The 18,098-nt window shown below is 44.5% G+C and overlaps 1 protein-coding gene across 1 annotated transcript; it reads right to left on the bottom strand.

Moving 5' to 3' along the window:
- Nucleotides 1–2,600: 2,600 nt before the first annotated feature.
- On the bottom strand, nucleotides 2,601–17,741 carry CUNH12orf73 (chromosome unknown C12orf73 homolog). Its single transcript, XM_018558934.1, has 3 exons — nucleotides 17,696–17,741; nucleotides 4,634–4,757; nucleotides 2,601–2,704 (listed from the first exon to the last, which is right to left on the bottom strand). Exons 2-3 carry the CDS (start codon nucleotides 4,739–4,741, stop codon nucleotides 2,612–2,614), a joined length of 201 nt encoding a protein of 66 aa, XP_018414436.1. The 5' UTR covers nucleotides 4,742–4,757; nucleotides 17,696–17,741; the 3' UTR covers nucleotides 2,601–2,611.
- Nucleotides 17,742–18,098: the final 357 nt, after the last annotated feature.

Genomic DNA, 18,098 nt, shown 5'->3' with positions numbered 1-18,098 from the left:
TACTACACTGCATCTAAACTGAACAGGATGAAATCTCTGCACTTTATTCAATACTGGTGAATCTGGCCTAGATTCTCACACACCTTTTCCAGAAATGGGAAAACAACCTAAACCAACAAACAAATCCACTTTTAACACAGATCTTCCATCAGTAATGCCTACCAGGAGGCACGTTACACTCACCATTGAACCGTTGGTGCTGTTCCTAGCACTGTACACATGTTCCCTTCAGTTGCCAACAAATGCTGGAGAAAAGAAAGGTATTCTTCTTTACATCCTTTGTAAATGTCCCAAACTTCAAACCCACTAGTAAGCAGACTCATCACACAGAAGCTCAGACTGCTATGTTCTGTGTAATCTTACCTGTCTCCCCCCCACATACTTTTTTTTTTTTCTACCATAATTTAAAAAGATAATATATGCTGTGGAGGCTGAGGCACACAGAGCAGATATATGGAATGTACTGTATCATACAGTACAGAAGGGGAGTGAAAAAAATACTGTCACAGTAGTACCTGAAGGCTGCATCTGTCCTGGAGCTCTCCTCTCTAATGCTGTCCAGGGAGCCACCTCGTCGCACCTGACCTCACTCCGACCCCAATGGCTGTGCCGCTGCCTGCTGGGAAATGTAGCTTTGAGCTGCAGTTTTTTTTTAATCTACCGTAAAAGCCTAGGCAGACAGATGTGTGTGTGGGCGGGCTGCTCATATAATTGAATGTTACTCTCGGACCCCTTGCTGGCTGCTTGGATCCACCAATACATGTGTGCCCCCTACCACCGAACTGGGTTATATATTACAGAAATCTCTGAAGATAGTGCTAGGTCTTATTTTTGGGGAAACTCAGTACAAGAAAATTCTAGCTATAGAAATAGTTACCACCGCCAGGGCATGCAGCTCTGCTCTCTGGTGTTGGTGGGAACCACCATCCATTACACAGGGGTTTGCCAGGACAAATTACACCAAACTCATAGAGGACCTTACATGTACCATTAAGAGACCAAAGGATGCCTTCTGAGTATACAGTACTCCACTTATATGGTAGCGTCCCAGGACTAGGATGCTGCATTGATATCAGCTATGGTTCTCTCTCCAGCCCAAAACCTGGAACCTCACCATCTACCCTCCTCTCTGTTCCCCCTTATGTTTTAAAGGTTTAGCAGATTTCTTTTCAACTATAAAAGACAAGCATACAACTAACTGACATCAATAGTTTTACTGTTCTCGTGTAACAACAGTCCATGGGCGTTTCTTACAGAATGTATTGTGATAAAATGTGTTTAAAACGGAAAATGCGATGTACTCTATTGTCACAGCTGTCAGTTTTTTTAGTAGAATTTTGTGCCTTCTCTGAGAATTTACTAATATACAACGACAAAAAATCTTCTAGATGTACTGCTAAGAGTCTCAACTAATTTGTTCAGATTTTTTTAGGTATACAACTATAACCCATTGACCTGGTATGGATATTTGCTAGGGATGTTCAGATACTTTGAGTTCCAAGACTAGGACTAGAGAAAAACTCAAAAGTTAGGAGGCAGCTGTCATTTGTAAGGAGCATACGTAGCTCCTGGGATTTTTACATCCCTGTTTTAAAGGAGAACTATGAGGTGAGTGCTTTTCACTCACCTCATAGTTCTAGCCGACCTGTGACAATGAGACTGTCACAGGTCGGCGCAATAGATCAGGAGGTGAGCGAACACATATCGGCGTTCGCTCACCTCTCGATCCTGTCACAGCTCTCTGCCGTGACAGGGGAGGGGCTAGATTGCCCCCTCCCTACTCCGATCCGCCAGCGCTGACTGGCGGATCGGGAGGGGGTGGGTACAGCTGGCTCTGCCTCTAGATAGGCAGAGCCAGCTGTCACTCACGCAGCTGGGCGGATCCCGGCATAATTGTTGTGATCCGCTTCAGCTGCGGCGTCTCAGTATACCGCGAGCAGCAGCTCGCGGTATACTGTGGCGTCTCTGTATACCGCGAGCTGCAGCTTGCGGTATACTGAGCTTAGGGTGACGGGAGGACGCTAGTTTGTTTCCTCCCGTTACCCTAAGGAGATCTATGGGGAAAAGCCTTAACCCCATAGTTCTCTTAATGTATGATTTTGTTTTTATAAATATAAATAAAGGGATGCACCGATACCATTTTTGCAAGTACAAGTACTGGTACTTGCCCAAGTACGAGTACGGATACATTTTTGTTTAGTGTCACGTGACATCTTTTCTAAAACAATATCGACTAATGATTTCAGGACAGTGGTGGAGCGCCAGAGCCAGGTCCCTGCTGCAACCCTGGTAGTTCTCATGAAAATGCCAAGTATCGGCACTGGTATCTGAACATCCCCAATATAACCCACAAGATTATGAACTCAGGTTATCTAAAATAAAGATCAGTATATATGTATATAAATGTAATATATTAACAACACTTTTTTTTTTTATTAATGGCTTCTCCATAAAGAAAATTAAATACACAAAGTTTATGGTCACTGTTGCATGTAGATATTAAATTCTAATCTTTAAGTTTGTGAAAAATTGACAAACAATTGCGAATCACGTTTACTAAAAGTAAACAACGTGTATAACAAAAATAAGAACACATTTAAATTACATATATTTAGCTTGATTCCTGCTTATTTTCTTTGTTTTGCTTTAATCCAAGAAGTTCGGTCTTCAGTTCTCCTGGTTTGGGTGGAGTTTCAGGTACACTCTGAAATACATTTTAATGTTTGATTATGGTCACAAGTACATAACCAGCTTTTATCTTGACAATCTAAAACTAAAATGTTAGGAGTCAAGTGATTAAATCATAGCGGTTTTGATTTACGAAAGCAATAAAGAACTCTCACTTTCAAAAGTGTATGCTTACTTAGTAAATAAGGTGAAGCTGTGTCTACTTCAAATAAAGATTCCCATTATTCACTAAATGATATGAACATCACTGTTCCTATGGATTTTTGTATCTGCATTCATTTTCTGGTGCATTTATAGGGTACACAAATACCAAATATGTGGACAAAGTGCATGTCAGAGCAAAATACATAAGAAAAAAATATGCAGTACATATCATGCATATTTGCCCAAGGTTTATCCCTTTAAAGCCAAACTCCAGGATAGGTAAATATTGTCCAAGATAGGATTTCTGTACTCACCATAAAATATTTTTCTTGGAGTCAATAGAAGGACACAGGAAGTATTTAATTAACTGTCCTGGGTTATACTGCTGAAGGATTGGACACAAAAAAAAAATGTAGACCAGCCCAGGATAACCCCTTCCACCATCGCCAGAGCTCAGTTTTGTAGCAAGCCGTACCAATAGCATGATAAGAAACACTTCCGTCCGAACATCTGAAGAGTCTCGGGCGGCCGCAAAGGATCTTGGGGTGGGCACATGCGCAGTTCAGATGTTCGGCCGGGAGATGAGGAGAGACACAAGGTAAGTCTACGGAGCAGCGTGCACCCACACAGACACCGTGGGATAGCAGAGAATAGGAGGACAGAGGAGTCAGCGCTGGATCAGACACCCGCACCAGCGCTGGAGGGACATCTGAAAAGGACAGTAAAGAAGAAGATGATCGGATTAAGAGGCATCATTTAAGGTAAGTCCCTACAGCAGGATTGGGACTTTAATGTCACTTTAACTGTTGGGATGTCCAAAAACTAAATGAGGGGTGGGCAACAGAAAACAACTGGTAACAGGCCCATGGGCAAGAACTGGGGACTGCCAGCAGCTCAAGAGCTGCTGAAGGACTAACCCTTAAATCTGGCACAGGATGAGGCTGAACCCCCCATCCTGGTGGGGGGCATGATAAGACCAGTTGGGGAAAAGATGGGGTACTACACCAGATGCCCAAAGACCAAGAAGAAGGGTCTCCATAGACCAGATGGAATGAACATGAATTTCCCTGCAGGGAAAGACTCACAACCTGAACCACGATCAACAAGGAGAGAAAGCTACCTTGTAAGAACTTTGACTTGATAGCATAACGTAGGAAAGATGTCCTGGTAAAAAGATCAGAAGTGTTCCAAGTGGAAAAAGGTCAACAGCAGGGCTAAATGTAGAAAAAAAACACACCTGCCTGGTGCCAGGAATTACATGTACCAGGCGTCAGGCAATAGGAATTCCCCACACCTGATCCAGCCTAAATAATAAACATCTTGCTTTACAGAAGATAATCCTTTCTTTAACATTAGGTGGAAGTTCCTTGTCTTGCTTTGCCTTCTACTTGGGGTTCAGATAACAGACTTAAATGCAACTGATGCAGGGGAGCCGTTGTGCACAAGAGATCTCGGCAGCTGTACTAGTCTCATTAGACTCAGGGGCTTTCCCTCCTGCAGGGAGATTTTGCTGACAGTGTCCCTAAAGGATGTGAAAATATGCTGCAGTTGTTCATGCAAAACAGCTACTACAAAAACTATGCACTCTGGTAAAAAAAGCAAAGAAATAAAGATACAGTAGATACAAATAAAAAGAAAATCGTGCAGGAACCATGCCACACAGACTTATCTCAGGCGTCATTAACTGTTATTGCATAATATGCACTTGTAACATGCACTTAAAAGAATGATGCAATTCCCTTGAAATCCTTTACAAGGAACGGAATTATTTTAAGCATTTCAAGGCTTTCAATATACATACAAGATCAGGTCTGTAGTATCTGTGTACAAGTTCTGCACCTGCAAGCATGGAAAGAAGGCTGGCACTGAACATCTTCAAGTACTGAGGCCAAGATACTCCTGCAGGCATTATGGTGAACAGCTCCCTAGAAAACAATGAGAAAATATTTTAGACACATTTATTAGGCATGACCGCACGTGTCTTGTCTGATCCCTGCGGCATGCTTTTACAACACTTGCCTTACACACTTTTACCGTCTACATCTTTTACAAAATACCAGCAGATATAGTCAAAGAGCAACTCTGGGCAACAAGTGGCAGCCCTCAGTAAGCTACTAAAGCTATCCAGCAAACAGAGCAACTGTGCCAAAGTCATAACCTTCACTCAATTTAGCTTAACCTTACCACCCCACAGTCTGTATATTAAAGTTCCCCTGCATAATGCCCCATTCTGGGGATATGTTAATAAACGTCCTTACTTTGAAAGCCACCAGCCGGCACTTTGCGTGGATTGTAGATCTCAATCCTAGCCGTCACTGACAGCTTTAATACCCACTGTCAATTGGGAGCCAGTGGTTTTCCAACCCACACAGGCTTGAGGGCCTGTTCACATGATTTTTCAGGTGCGGATCTGCAGACGCGGTGCTAATAATGCAGTGCGTTTTTGGCCCGGATGCTGACAGTACTACCTGCAGCATATTAACCCCCACATATGACAAACTTTATTTGGATTACATGACATACAGTTAGTCAACATACAAGATATGTGTAATCACTCACCACATTCTTTGTCTGGCCACTACTGTACACTGAGTATTCATCATACAGCTCTGATGCTAGATCTATCCACTTTTTATTTTTTGATGCACATTTTTAAACTGTGTGTGGGGGTCGTAGAGCATTGGCGCATGCTCCATCAATCCGAAGAATCGCTCAATGTCCAGGATCATGTTAGTCATGACTGCTGGTTTTCCCTCTGATGCTCCACCACAACCAGGAAGTCCAACGATGATGGATGACATCATAAAACGTGGAGCAAGAATACATTTTTTTTTTGCTTAGCTGCATTGCGTTGGCGACGCGTTTGTGCGTTTCCTGATCGGACAAAATGTGACATGTATTTTTTCAGTCAGGAACGGACTGCGCACGTGAGAACTGTAGCCCATAAAACACATAGGGATACATTGGGATGGATATTTAGTGCAGAAGCGTACGGATCAGGTCAGCACAGAATACGGACGTCGTGTGAACAGGCCCTTAGACTTCATTTACAAAATAAGCCAGCCTGCAGTTGGCTGCATTCATCAATTTATTACGGTAATTGTCATATACAATTGGAGTATTAAAAAAAGTTAACAAAATAATATGCATTTATCAGTCTATTAAAAAAATAAAATAAACCACAGCAGGTATTTTATTGCGTGTAAGGATTATGTCCTTCAAAAAAGTTATATAATTTTTTTTTCTAGGTGTGTAAAATAGACTTAGTGTTAAGCGAATATCTACACATTCTGATGCTGCTAAATTTGGCCGGGATATCTAGGCATCAATGACCTCTGATCACAAAAGGGCTAGAGTGCATCCATAGCCAAAATGTTGCTTCTAGTGATTTGGATAGAGTAGAGGTTAAAACCTCGAGTTTTTGGTTTTCTTACTCATTCCCTAAGGGACACAGAATTACGTACTTTAGAGACAACTAGGTTTTTCTGCCACCTACAGGAGGAATTGGACACTGTCAAACAAAAAAGGTGTTGGCCAGTCAAGTTTAGCACCTTTCACTCTCAGGATGCGTCAGTTTTTTCTCTATTGAGAACATTTTTCTTGTCTAGTCTTGTTCTTCTTCTCATGATTATTTTTTTTCTCCTTTAATTAAGACTCCATCTATATTTTGTTAAGCTGTGCTCTTTACACAGCTATCCACATCAGCATATCCTAAGCATTAGCTTTGGAGACCATATCCAAATTCCACTGGACCGAATTCGGAAGGGCCTGTCTGGAGTGAGACCTTCGGGCACCAGAGTCTGCTTGTGGTGCTTTCCAGAGCTCTGTATACTGTGTTAGTTAGCCGCAGAGCACTTTCCAGGTCCAGAGCCGTAGCACAGTCTCTGATGTGACCCAAACTCTGAAGACTCTTAAAATGAGCACACTGTGTGGGCCAAGCTACTATAATTAGTGGAATCATTGAGTACCATCAATATCTCCCCTTTTCTGCTGGTTTCAATGGAAAGGGTTAGCATGCTGGGGAATTAAGTGCTGTGTCACTAGTTACAGTCTCACGGGCACTTCACAATATGTTCCCATCTTTTCAATGTGAAGTGGAACCTTGCAGCCATCGCTCCTATACGCAAGAGGCACACATTTTTATCCCAGATAATCCTTTCTGCCACCCAGAGTGACCGTCACCTCCGACACCAAGAACCTTTCCTGCTATCAGCAGCTGGTTGGTGATCACCCACAATTTTAACCTGGTGCTCTCAGCCAAGTTGTCTCTTTTACACAGTGCAACATATCAAATCCCAAGTGAAAGGGGATCAGTCCTGCTGCCTCAGGCTACTCCAGCTTGCAATCCACTAATAGTTCCAGGCAGGGGCTGACTGGCAACTTTTAGCCCAGGGGGCAAGTACAACCCAGAGGCCCATGGTGCAGCAACTTGGCCCCCCTCCCGCTCTGCCTCTTCCCCGCCCCTGTCTGCCACTTTAGCCATCCATGTAACAGTAGTGAATGGTCGGCTGATGTGAGGACTCCTAGTAAGTTCATGAAAGGGGTGAATCGCTGGGGGATGGTGCTCTACTCCCACTGGGCTCCCTACATGGTTCTGGCCTTACTCCGCTCCATGTCTGGTACTTAGGCACTCTCACCCACTGTAGACCGCCGCTGGCTGTCCATGCTTCTGGGCTGTGAGCTGTGGGAGGAGAGTGGGAGGTTAGTGGGAGGGGCCGGACAGTGTCTCGACTGTGTCACTTCTCGTGGGGCCGAGTCATCCGAATCAGCTGTTTTCATGACCACCTTTCTTCATGGCATGTGCACCTGGAAGAGACGCGGTAGAGTATGGGTTGAGGAAAATTATAGCACACTGGTAGTGGAGGGATGCCTCGTCAGTGCTGTGCACGTATACGACTGCTGCGACTTTTTTTTACAGAGCCGCATCTGTAGCGGCTATGTACTCTGTAAGTGGCGGCGGAGGGAGCCACTGCACCGGTGGCCGTAAAATTCTATTAGCGGGGCAGCGGCCGTTTTTAAAGGCAGCACAGAGGCCCGGGGGGCAATTGCCACCCTGCCCCCCGGCCCAATCCGCCCCTGGTTTTCAGGATGGAATCTACTAATAGTTCCACATTTGTGTCATTATCTCCTATGCACAGTGTACCAATATACCTATTTTTTTTTTTAGTTCATTGGGTGCTGGAACAACTGGTAGATGGTGCCACTGCATACAAAGTAGAAGATATGTAGTAGTAGAGATATCTATGTCTCTGTCCCTTAAGGGACCTGACACCAACAGCCTGGATCATTGTTCCCTGTTTGAGTCTAGAGCAAATTGCATCTATGATTAGGACTCAGAATGCAGACGCTGTAGCGTGCTTCTACACCTTTCTCTGTAGAATCTGTATCTGACATACCTGCTGCGCAGGCCCGGCGCTACCGCAAGGCAAGTCAGGCTTGCACCGAAGGTAAGTGAAAAAAAACAAAAACATAGCGCAAGCAGGCCCAGCGCTACAGGGGCTCGGGAAAGGGGGGGAAAGGAGGTTCGGGGGTGGGCGCAAAAATGCACATTGCCTGTGTAGGCAAGAATCCTAGCACCGGCACTGCTGCTGCAGAAAGCTAAGATGCCTCTGAGCTTTCTGCAGAAGAGGCTCTGTCCAAGGAAGAGTTTCACAAATCCTTGATGGATGCTTTTGTTTCTGAGGATCTGCTGGCAGCTTCCATAGGTCCCTGGCTTAAAGATACAATATTGGTTCTTACTGTTGCAGTGTGTGCAACCATAAAAACTGAAAAACAGCCTGTAGCTTCTACTCGTGCTGTTACCAGCATGGGATCCCTCAGAGACCCCAAGACTATAAGAAGTTTTGCAGTACGCTCCTTATTTGAAGATGTTTTGTACAGGGATTGGAAAACTCCAGATAAACTGTTTACTCCCCCCAGTATGAGTTTGAGAAGGCCTTCATCAAGCAGTGGGCTGTTCCTGTTGTGGATCAGACGATTTCCTGTCTTAATAAGACACTGACCATACCTGTTGAAGATGCACCAGTGTTTAGGGTTCCTTTGACAAATATTCGGAAACCCTTCCCAAACCAGTTTTCACCAGCAGGTCCTTCTCTGCAAACTGTCATGCCATAGCTGTAATGTCAGTCAAACTTTAGGTGAATGGCCTAAACTTTTGTAAACGGATCCAGCTATTAACCTTACGGGCCCTTTACTTTATTTGTAATAAATTGTGTTTTGATTATTTATTTAGGTGCTTAGAGTGTATGCCTTCAGTCTTACACAACTGCGTGAACTGTTTAGTCAACATTGTCCATCTTATTTCCCGAATTAGTCTCCTGTCTGTGACTTTGCGGAGAATTCTTTGGCTAAACTGTTGTTGGTTTGTAGAACAGCAATGTAGAAAATGCTGCCTGTGCATGCCTCTTGATGGTGAACAGCTCTTTGATGCTTCCTTGGATATGGTCATACAGGATGTTACTGGGGGTAAAAGCACTCATTTGCCCCAACAGAAGAAGTCTAAGCCCCAAACTGGAAAGACTCCTCCCTTCTGTGAGGCCAAGAACATTTCCTTTTGTTACTGGAAGGCTTCAACCTCCAAGGCCAGCCCCAAACCAGGAGCCCACTTCAATGACAAACCCTGGACACCTAAATCTCCCAAACGTACAGACAATTCCTCTACGGCATGAAAGGACACCCCCAGCTTTAGCAGACACCTGGTCAGAAAGCATCTTGGTTGCCCTCCTTTTTGCCCCTTTCTGGCTTCATGTTGTCCAACCTGTGATTCCACACAGACTAGCAGACATTCATGCTGCTCTTGCAGATCTCCTGAGCCAAGAAGTTATTGCTATTGTTCCAATAGCAGAAGGTTTTTAGGGTTTTTATGCCAACCTTTTCACTATTCCAAAACCAAAAGAGGCCATCTCACTCTTTTGGGATCTGAAGGCTTTACATGTATTCATTCCTGTCCAAAAGATTTGCATGGAATCTATCCAACAGGTCTGTAATAGCCTTCCCCCATCAGGGAGACTTTCTAGCCTCTATGGACAACAAGGATGCATACTTGCCCCCATCTTTCCAGCAAATTATTGCTACTTCTGGTTTGCTGGGGAAGCACAACACAAGTTTGTAGCCCTACCATTTTGACTTTCACACCTCAGGTAGTCCCTAGAAACCCACTCGCAGCTTCACTTTCGTAAAAAAGCAGCATTAGAAGTAGATCACAAGCACAGAGGGTTGGGACCTGTATCCCAATGAAATCCAATAAACAGATTTAACAGTAAGTACAAAAATCCTGTTATATTCTTATCTGTTTCCCATTGTGGAAATTCCCCTACAATACCTGTGAAGACACAACCTTTCCAAAAATGTGGGGAAATCTCCTCTTAGACAACTGTCACCAAAGTAGATGTCCCATTCGAAGATTTGCCCTTATTAAATATTTTAGCGACAACTGCAAAACTCTTGATTTCTTATCACTTCTCCCAGTAACAACTGTCACTGCCATCCAGCGCAGGCATGCACTATGGATTTTCAATTGCATTTGCAAATTGCAAGCACTCATTGTTCAGCGCAGTCAGGTGACTGCGCTGACCAATGAGTGCTTGCAATTTTCAAACAAAATTCAAAGTCCAATGAGAAGCACTTCTAAGCACGGTTAAATACGGTTTTGGTTAAAGTAATTTTTTTGTATCACAGCAAGTAGATTGTCCCGAGGGACAAGTAGACTGGGCCCCCGCTTTAGTCCTTCGACAAGTAGTTTTTAAAAAAAATTTCCACACATCTAGTGGTTCCAGATCATGTGATAACTATGTCAACTTTGACAAAAATAAAAGCCTTCAGCTTACAGATAAACACAGCCACCTTCAGGACTCCAGTGCTCATTTACAGTGCCGTCTATTTAATAGTACAACTGTTAAAGGTGCCCATACACCTTACGACCATCGCAAGACTTTTGTCTTGCGATGGTCGTATGCTCGTTAAAAGCCCGTACGATCTGCCCACCTTGGACGGGCAGATCGTACTTGCGATCATCGGATGGGCTTAAATGAAGAAAATGAAATTTTATACCATTCTCTAGTGTGTCTCCATTCACTATATCACAACTAGCTAGAACAAAACGTTGTTTTTTTCCTGTCTTGGGATGCAGGATATGGAGGATCATAAACAACAAGAGTGTTGTGTTAGCATCCCGACATACAGATGTTAGTGTGCACGCACACCGAGGAGAGCCTGATAAAGTAGGCATACTGCCATGCCTTGGAGCAGAATTCATCAGGTGTCCATACGTTCCCTAATCTTGTTCCATAGGGGAACCATGTGGATGCATATGTAAAATGGTGCTACCCCCAATATCTAGATTGTGAGGAGGTAGTCACCTCATAATAGTTTTAGAGCTACAGTTTTCTCTTTTTATAATGGTGAAAGATTACCAATTTTTAAAAAATATTTTTAAATAAATTTGATAGTTTTATTTTAATTTTCATCAATATATTTTTTATATTCATATCATGATGCAGGATCTCCACATCACTTTAATTTTTATTGTAATAAAGAATCTTAATAAATCTCTGTTAGATATAAGACCTATCCCTTAGGGGTTCAGCAACAGACCACCCGGTATGCATAAACAGCAACATTCACTTTAAAAATGCCGTGATAACAATCAATATAATGCTAAAGATCACCAAGGGTCCCAGAATGACCTTTAGACCGAAGTACGAGAGATCCCGATGATTCATCTCCTGGGTACCCTCGTGACTCACAGTCCGTCCGTCTTCCGGCATCTCAGCCTATCACGGCTCAATCCGGATTTGACTCCTCCCCGTCAACTTTAAAAGATATCCAGTTTCCCGCGGCCGACACCGTTCTAAGGCTTGACAAAGAGGGTTACCCTCGAAACGCGTCGCCTGCCTACCGCCAATCCAGCCTGCATGTGGGTTTCATATCAGAACACATCTCCCTCTGACAAACGAGCACTGACTCACAACATTCTCTGGACCCCCCCATCGGGCAATTCTCCCTCTCCTGCTCCAGCTGCCGCGGCTCGGCCTGGCCAGCCGAGTACGCGGTCCGGGGACAGTTTTGACTTCTCAGTCTGGCAATCAACAGACCAGTACCGCTGATGTGACGTGACCCCAGAGACCTCGGATGCCATTCCAGGGGGGACATCTCAACTGTAAGTCATGTACCTACTACTGTAATTTAATCCATTCAGCCAGTCACATCAGGTTGTCCAGTAATTGTTCAGGTAGTTGCGCTCTTCAGCTTATTGTATTTGTTGATTGTGTTTCACAGGGCTCCTCTCCCTGTTTTTGAAGAGCTTATGCACACCATTTCCCAAAAACTTAGTAATTGAGAGACTTGTCCACATTACAGGAGAGCGCTTCCATATGTATTAATTTAACTTGTTCTATTGGACCATAGAAAATAAAAGTACAGAGATTATGAGATTATATTTAAAACACAATCAACTAGTAATCAACCAATGATGTAGCAAAGAATAATGCCTTTCCTCTCCACCATCTAACAGGCAATTCCCCAGGCCACAGCCAGCAGTTCTCTTGCATCATTCACTTGCAATAATGAAACAATTAATGCAATCATGTTAACCCTTTTTTCCGTTAGGAGAGTCACAGTAATTTGAGCAAAGTCAAAAACGTCTTGTTTACCCCAGTACATCCTTAGAGATCACATGGCTAACGAAAGCGTGCAACTAGTATTCATTACACACCGCAAAGTAAAAACTCACCCTAGAGGTTTACTGCTGCTTCTTTTCCATGCAGCAAGGACTCTACAAGCTCCTGCTCTTCCTCCAATGACCTCTAAGAACAACTCTTTCTATAGCCCCTGATGATCGCAGAAAACATGCTTTAGGTCCCTGACACTAAAAACCACTTCACTGACATCTGTATCTGTTTTGTTCTCCCTTACTGCTTCCGAACCGAAACACAGCTGAAAAACATCTTTTAGCAGGCAGGCTGATGCATTCTGGTCACCATTGTGGCACAGCACACAAAAGGTCACAGTGGCAACAGTGGCAGTGGACAGGAAGTGCCAGCCCACCGGTGACCAGGGGAGTACTAAACGATAATTATTTCATTGGTGTCACTATAGGATTCTGACAATGGGCAACTAGGGGGAATTACACATTTCCAGTCAAATGTAGGTAAAGAAAAGTATCAAGTGCAAAGAAACAAATACTTAACACATCAACTTTCATTTCAATCCACAAAAATGCCTCCTGCAATTTTGTTTTTATTTTTTACAAGCTTGGTGGATCTAAGTCTAGAACTATGAGGTGAGTGAAAATCACTCATCCTCATAGTTCGAGCCGACGTGTGACAATGAGACTGTCACATGTCGGCTCAATAGATCGGGAAGTGAGCGAACACATACCGTCGCTCGCTCACTTCCCAATCATCTCCCTACAGAGAGCGTGACTGTCAGTCACGGCTCCCTGCAGGGATTCCCCTCCCGCTCCGATCCTCCAGCTCTGACAGGAGGAACGGACGGGGAGGGGGCGGGTACAGTTGGCTCTGCTTCTAGATATGTAGCGCCAGCTGTCACTCACGCAGCTGGGTGGATCTTGAGACCCCATTCACACTGAGCGATTTATCGCGCTATATCGCTATCCAATGCATCTCAATGGGGCTCTGTCCATCGCTGTCGCGGGTCGTGCGTCGCTACAGCAGGACCCTTTTTGGAGCGGATTTTGCCGCGATTCTAGCTTGCTCAATGCAAGCATTTGCGCAATATCGCGCAAAATGTAAATCGTGCGACAAACGCGCGATTTGCGAATCGCTCAGTGTGAATGGGGCCTGAAAGTAATGTTGGGATCCGTCCCGGCTGCGGCGGTCTCAGTATACCGTGAGCTGTAGCTCGCTATATACTGAGCTTTGGGTCAAGGGAGGACGCTAGTATATGTCCTCCCGTGACCCGAAGAGAACTATCGGGAAAAACTTACCCCATAGTTCTATTTTAAGCTGTTGCTCGCACAGTGACGTTTTTTTTTACCACAAATGGTCAGAATTTACAAAACACACAGCAAGCTAAGTGCCCATTCACACTGAGCGTTTAATCGCGCGATTTCTGCCACGATATCGCGCAAATTTGCCACACGATATCGCAAGAAGTAACTTGACCAATGATTTTTAATGGAGCTGTTCTATTCTACAGCTCCATGTCGCCTGTCGCGCGTCGCTTGTGCAGGACCCTTTTTCCCGCGGATGTCGCGCGATTTTTCTATTTTTGCGGTTAGGTCACACTATCCCGGCCGTGCGGAAATCCGCTCGAGGTAAGTGTCGCTCAGTGTGAATGGGGCCTTAGAGTAAATGTATCTCAACCTCTGCAGATGGCACTCTCAAGCACTGCTTTGCATGTTTTAATCGCTTCATATCAGTTTAATCAACTCCCTAGTAGACTGTCTCCTACGTTCACACCATATGCGTGTGCTGGTGTGCAGAAAAACGCAGCTCAACAGATATGGTGTGAACATCCCTAGGAGCCATGTCGGGCAAACCATTCTGTGAAGTGTTACCCATAAATCTTGCAGGGCTTAGACATGAAGTAAGGATTAGTTCACACTTTTCCACTGTGGTGCGTTAATGCATGTGGTAATGGTAACCTGGTTAAAGGTTAGTGCTTTGTGGTGCCGTTAACCACCTGCTGTCTGGCCGTTGTAATTAAAACGGCCGGACAGCGGCTTCTTGAATGCGGGTGGGCGTTTTGAAATGTCCCATCCCGCCCCGCTCGTGCACGAACAGGAAGTCGGCTTTGAATGTAAACAGCCAGCGATGGCTGTTTACATACAAGCGTTCAGGCGTCTGTAGAGACGCCTGATCGCTTGTAATGTGCGTGCGGGTGTGCACCCCCCCCTCCGTCGCAGCTGGCGATCCCGAGCTCTGCAGTTCGTGGAGTGAGCCCGGGACCAGCACAGCAGCTCTGCGGCCGGAGAGCAAACGGCATTCAGTACACGAGCTCCGTTTGATCTCCTCCTCCTCTTCGGAATGCAGGCAGTGATGTGTATTACATCACTTCCGTCACTCTCCGGTACAGAAACCGGAGAGAAGCTGGTGAAGCAGGTGTTTGCTTCATCAGCTTCTCTGGGGGTCCCTAGGTGACATTAGGGGTCTTAAAGAGCCCTGATGTCTCCATAAAGAGGACCTGAAACTGCAAATTGGCTATCACATAGGGAGCTTGTTTGCTCACTATGTGATAGCAATAAAGTTAAGTGGAAAAAAAAAGGTTTAAAAAAATAAAAAGTAAAAAATAAAAAGTCACATATCAAAGCAATAAAAAAAATGAAAGTCCCCCGCCCCCACATGCACACACAAACATGCGTTGAGTCCGCCTACGTGTAAAAACGACATTTACATCCATTGCACCGCACATGTTACATATTGCCGCGAACGTCGGAGTGAGAGCAATAATTCTAGGCCCATCAATCACTGATAACACTAAACTGATGAGCTGTAAAAGCTTTTAAAGTGCCGGCTATGGTCAATTTTGGGTATGGTCGTTTTTTGCAATTTAGCGGGTGCGCGCAATTTTAAAGCTTGACATGTTTGGTGTCTATTTACCCGATGTGACCCCGACTTTTATATTTTACCAAAAAATTGAATAATAATAAATGTTTTATAACATAACGTAGGGAGAACAGGGGTTTTTTTTCAAAAATTTCGGTACTTTTTTCATTATATAGTGGTGATTAAATACCAGCAAAAGAAAGCTCTATCTGTCCCCAAAAAATGGTATAAAATTCATTTCAGTACAGCGTTGCATGACGGAATAAATGTCAGTCAAAGTACCGCAGCGATGAACACTGAAAAATGGCCTGGACAGGAAGGGGGTGTAAACACCGCGGTCAGCAAGTGGTTAATTGTGAAATTTTTTTATGGAAAGTCAATGCAAGCTAAGGTGCCCACACACCTTACAATTTATCTGCAGATTTTCTGTGGTCAGATGGAAAAAGTGCAACAGATTGGCCCAGGTGGAGATTACTCCATCCGCACAGTTTAGCATAGATGGAGGAATCTGTTGCACCTTTTCCATCTGACCACAGAAAATCTGCAGATAAATTGACACAGGATCAATGTGTCCAGGGATAGTGATTGATTCCTAACCTCATATCACATACAATTACATGCAGTATGCGAGTGTTCTGCTGCTTTCAAATGCGGCCGCTGTCAGCCGGTCATTGACTTGAATGGGTGACAGCTGCACCTGTAAACGGCAGATTAGGGATTCCTGCTGCAGGTAATAGCAAGTTCCTGATGCAGGTAACCCTAAATTGTACCTAAACTATAGGTGTGAATGAGGGTTTAGGGAGCAGCATCCATATAAGTGAATGGTACCTCAGCCCACTTAGTGCACGGTACCTCATTCTAGGTGTGCTGTGTAACAGTGTGCTCTGAATGCACTATAGCGTGAGTAGGCCTTTACTAAGCATTTGAAATTAGCTTAAAAACGTTTCGACTTTTATATCACTTTAACAACAGACAACAACAGTCTAGAGCAGGGGTTGTGAATTACAATACAAGGAGGTCTGGTGATTTAAATTTTTACTGAGCCGAGGTCCGAATCACAGTTTGGAGGGAACGGTCACTGAGTTTGAGTCCGTACCGTGGTTTGCCATTTAGGCTGCATTCATACCAGCAACTGCACTGCAACACACATCGGTAGGTGTTTGTTCCCAGGCACAGTGCTGATTGAAGAGCATCGCACTGTATATTTTTTGTTCGCATACTCTCGTTTACATACACAAGGATGCCTTATGCATACGTGTTTATTTAAAAGCTTTTAATTTTTGTTAGCACCTTTTTTTTTTTTTTTTAAATCACTTCAAGTTTTGCTATCACAAAAGGGCTAAAAATCCCCTATGCGACAGTATTTGCAGATGACAGATTCTTTTTATGAAGACATCAGGGGTCTATTAGGTCTCTGATCTCGCTCCTGCCCTCCAGTGCAGATGATCGAGCACAGGAATGTGCCTGATCGGTTTACCCCACACTTGAGCCGGCTTCTGACAGCTGAAGCAGGAAGTGCTGAGAGCACAAGGCTTCATGCTTTAGTGAGCACAGAGCAGACTGGAGAACAGGCGCTCCCTGGTCTGTTCCAACCCTCCATTCTGTCACTGTTTGTTGTGGTGCAGGAAGAGGGGGGGTGGGGGCACAACACCAGCTGTACAGCCACCCAGATCACTTGTAGCTGTAGCAGCCAGCCCTGCCTGATGTCATCGGTTGCTAGGATGTCAGCAGTCCTAGCAACCAATGACAGAAGCGGAGGTGGCACCTGCGCTGGGTTATGCCTGGAAGTGGATGCACCGACCTCGGAAGCCAGTGTATCCACTGTCAGCCAGTCATAACCCAGGTCAGGTCGGCAATCGCAGTCTGGACAGAAGCGCCACTCAGTCCGTGTCCAGACCACAGTCCTCCATTTAGTGACCCCTGGTCTAAAGTCTCTAGACAACTAGAAATAAAGTGGTAAAAGCAAATGCAGATGATTAATATGTTCAGAATCATTTATTTCTCCAGAAATGTGAACTGCACTTATTGCAGCCACATAGTAAAATAAAAGCAGCTACTTTAGAGTTCTCCGTGCCGCAGCCACATGCTGACATAAATGTAGCTACTTGAGTTTTCTCTGGTGTGTGTTCCCAGGCACAGTGCTGATTGAAGAGCATCGCACTGTGTATTTTTTGTTCGCTGTCCTCCCGTTTACATACGCAAGGATGACTTATGCATACGTGTTCATTTTAAAGTTTTTACTTTTCGTTAGCAACTTTTTTTTAAAAAAAATTCACTTCAAGTTTTGCTATCACAAAAGGGCCCGCAGGCCGCAGCCGAATGTCACTATGGCAGTCCCCCGTAACTAAAATGCTCACCTTGGCACTGTTGCGCAGTCCTACACGTACGACGTAATGACATCACAGATTTAGTTCTTCTCGCTGCAAGAGGCCCAACTACATTACCGTTATGTCTCTAAGGGCGGTTCCTCTCTAGCGTGGCGGCCATTACTCCAGAGACCATGCAATTGGCTGTGTTGTGACACAACACCGGGAAAACTAACAAGCTAATTCATACTGTAGAATCATAGTCCGATAAAACGTAAACTACACTAGCTTACCATGGATTCTCCTGTGGAGATGAGTCGAGGGGCAAACAGTATTGTACGCTGTTCTACTTCCATGTCATTTCTCCAGAAAGTGGACCTCGCTCTTGTGGACAGGGCCAATGTTTGTCCTAATCTGACCTGTCTATTGTCAGTCACGTGTGACTGCAATAGTG

This window comes from Nanorana parkeri, unplaced genomic scaffold (genome assembly GCF_000935625.1).
Source record: "Nanorana parkeri isolate BGI_ZX_2015 unplaced genomic scaffold, ASM93562v1 scaffold369, whole genome shotgun sequence".
NCBI lineage: Eukaryota > Metazoa > Chordata > Amphibia > Anura > Dicroglossidae > Nanorana > Nanorana parkeri.
Note: the sequence above shows the minus strand (reverse complement) of the source record. Positions and strands in the feature narration are given on the sequence as shown.

Coding starts and splice junctions, on each gene's coding strand:
- CUNH12orf73 (XM_018558934.1), bottom strand. CDS start 4,741: ATGCCTGCAGGAGTATCTTGGCCTCAGTACTTGAAGATGTTCAGTGCC. Junction 2,705..4,633: donor GATACTACAGACCTGATCTT/GTATGTATATTG, acceptor AATGTATTTCAG/AGTGTACCTGAAACTCCACC.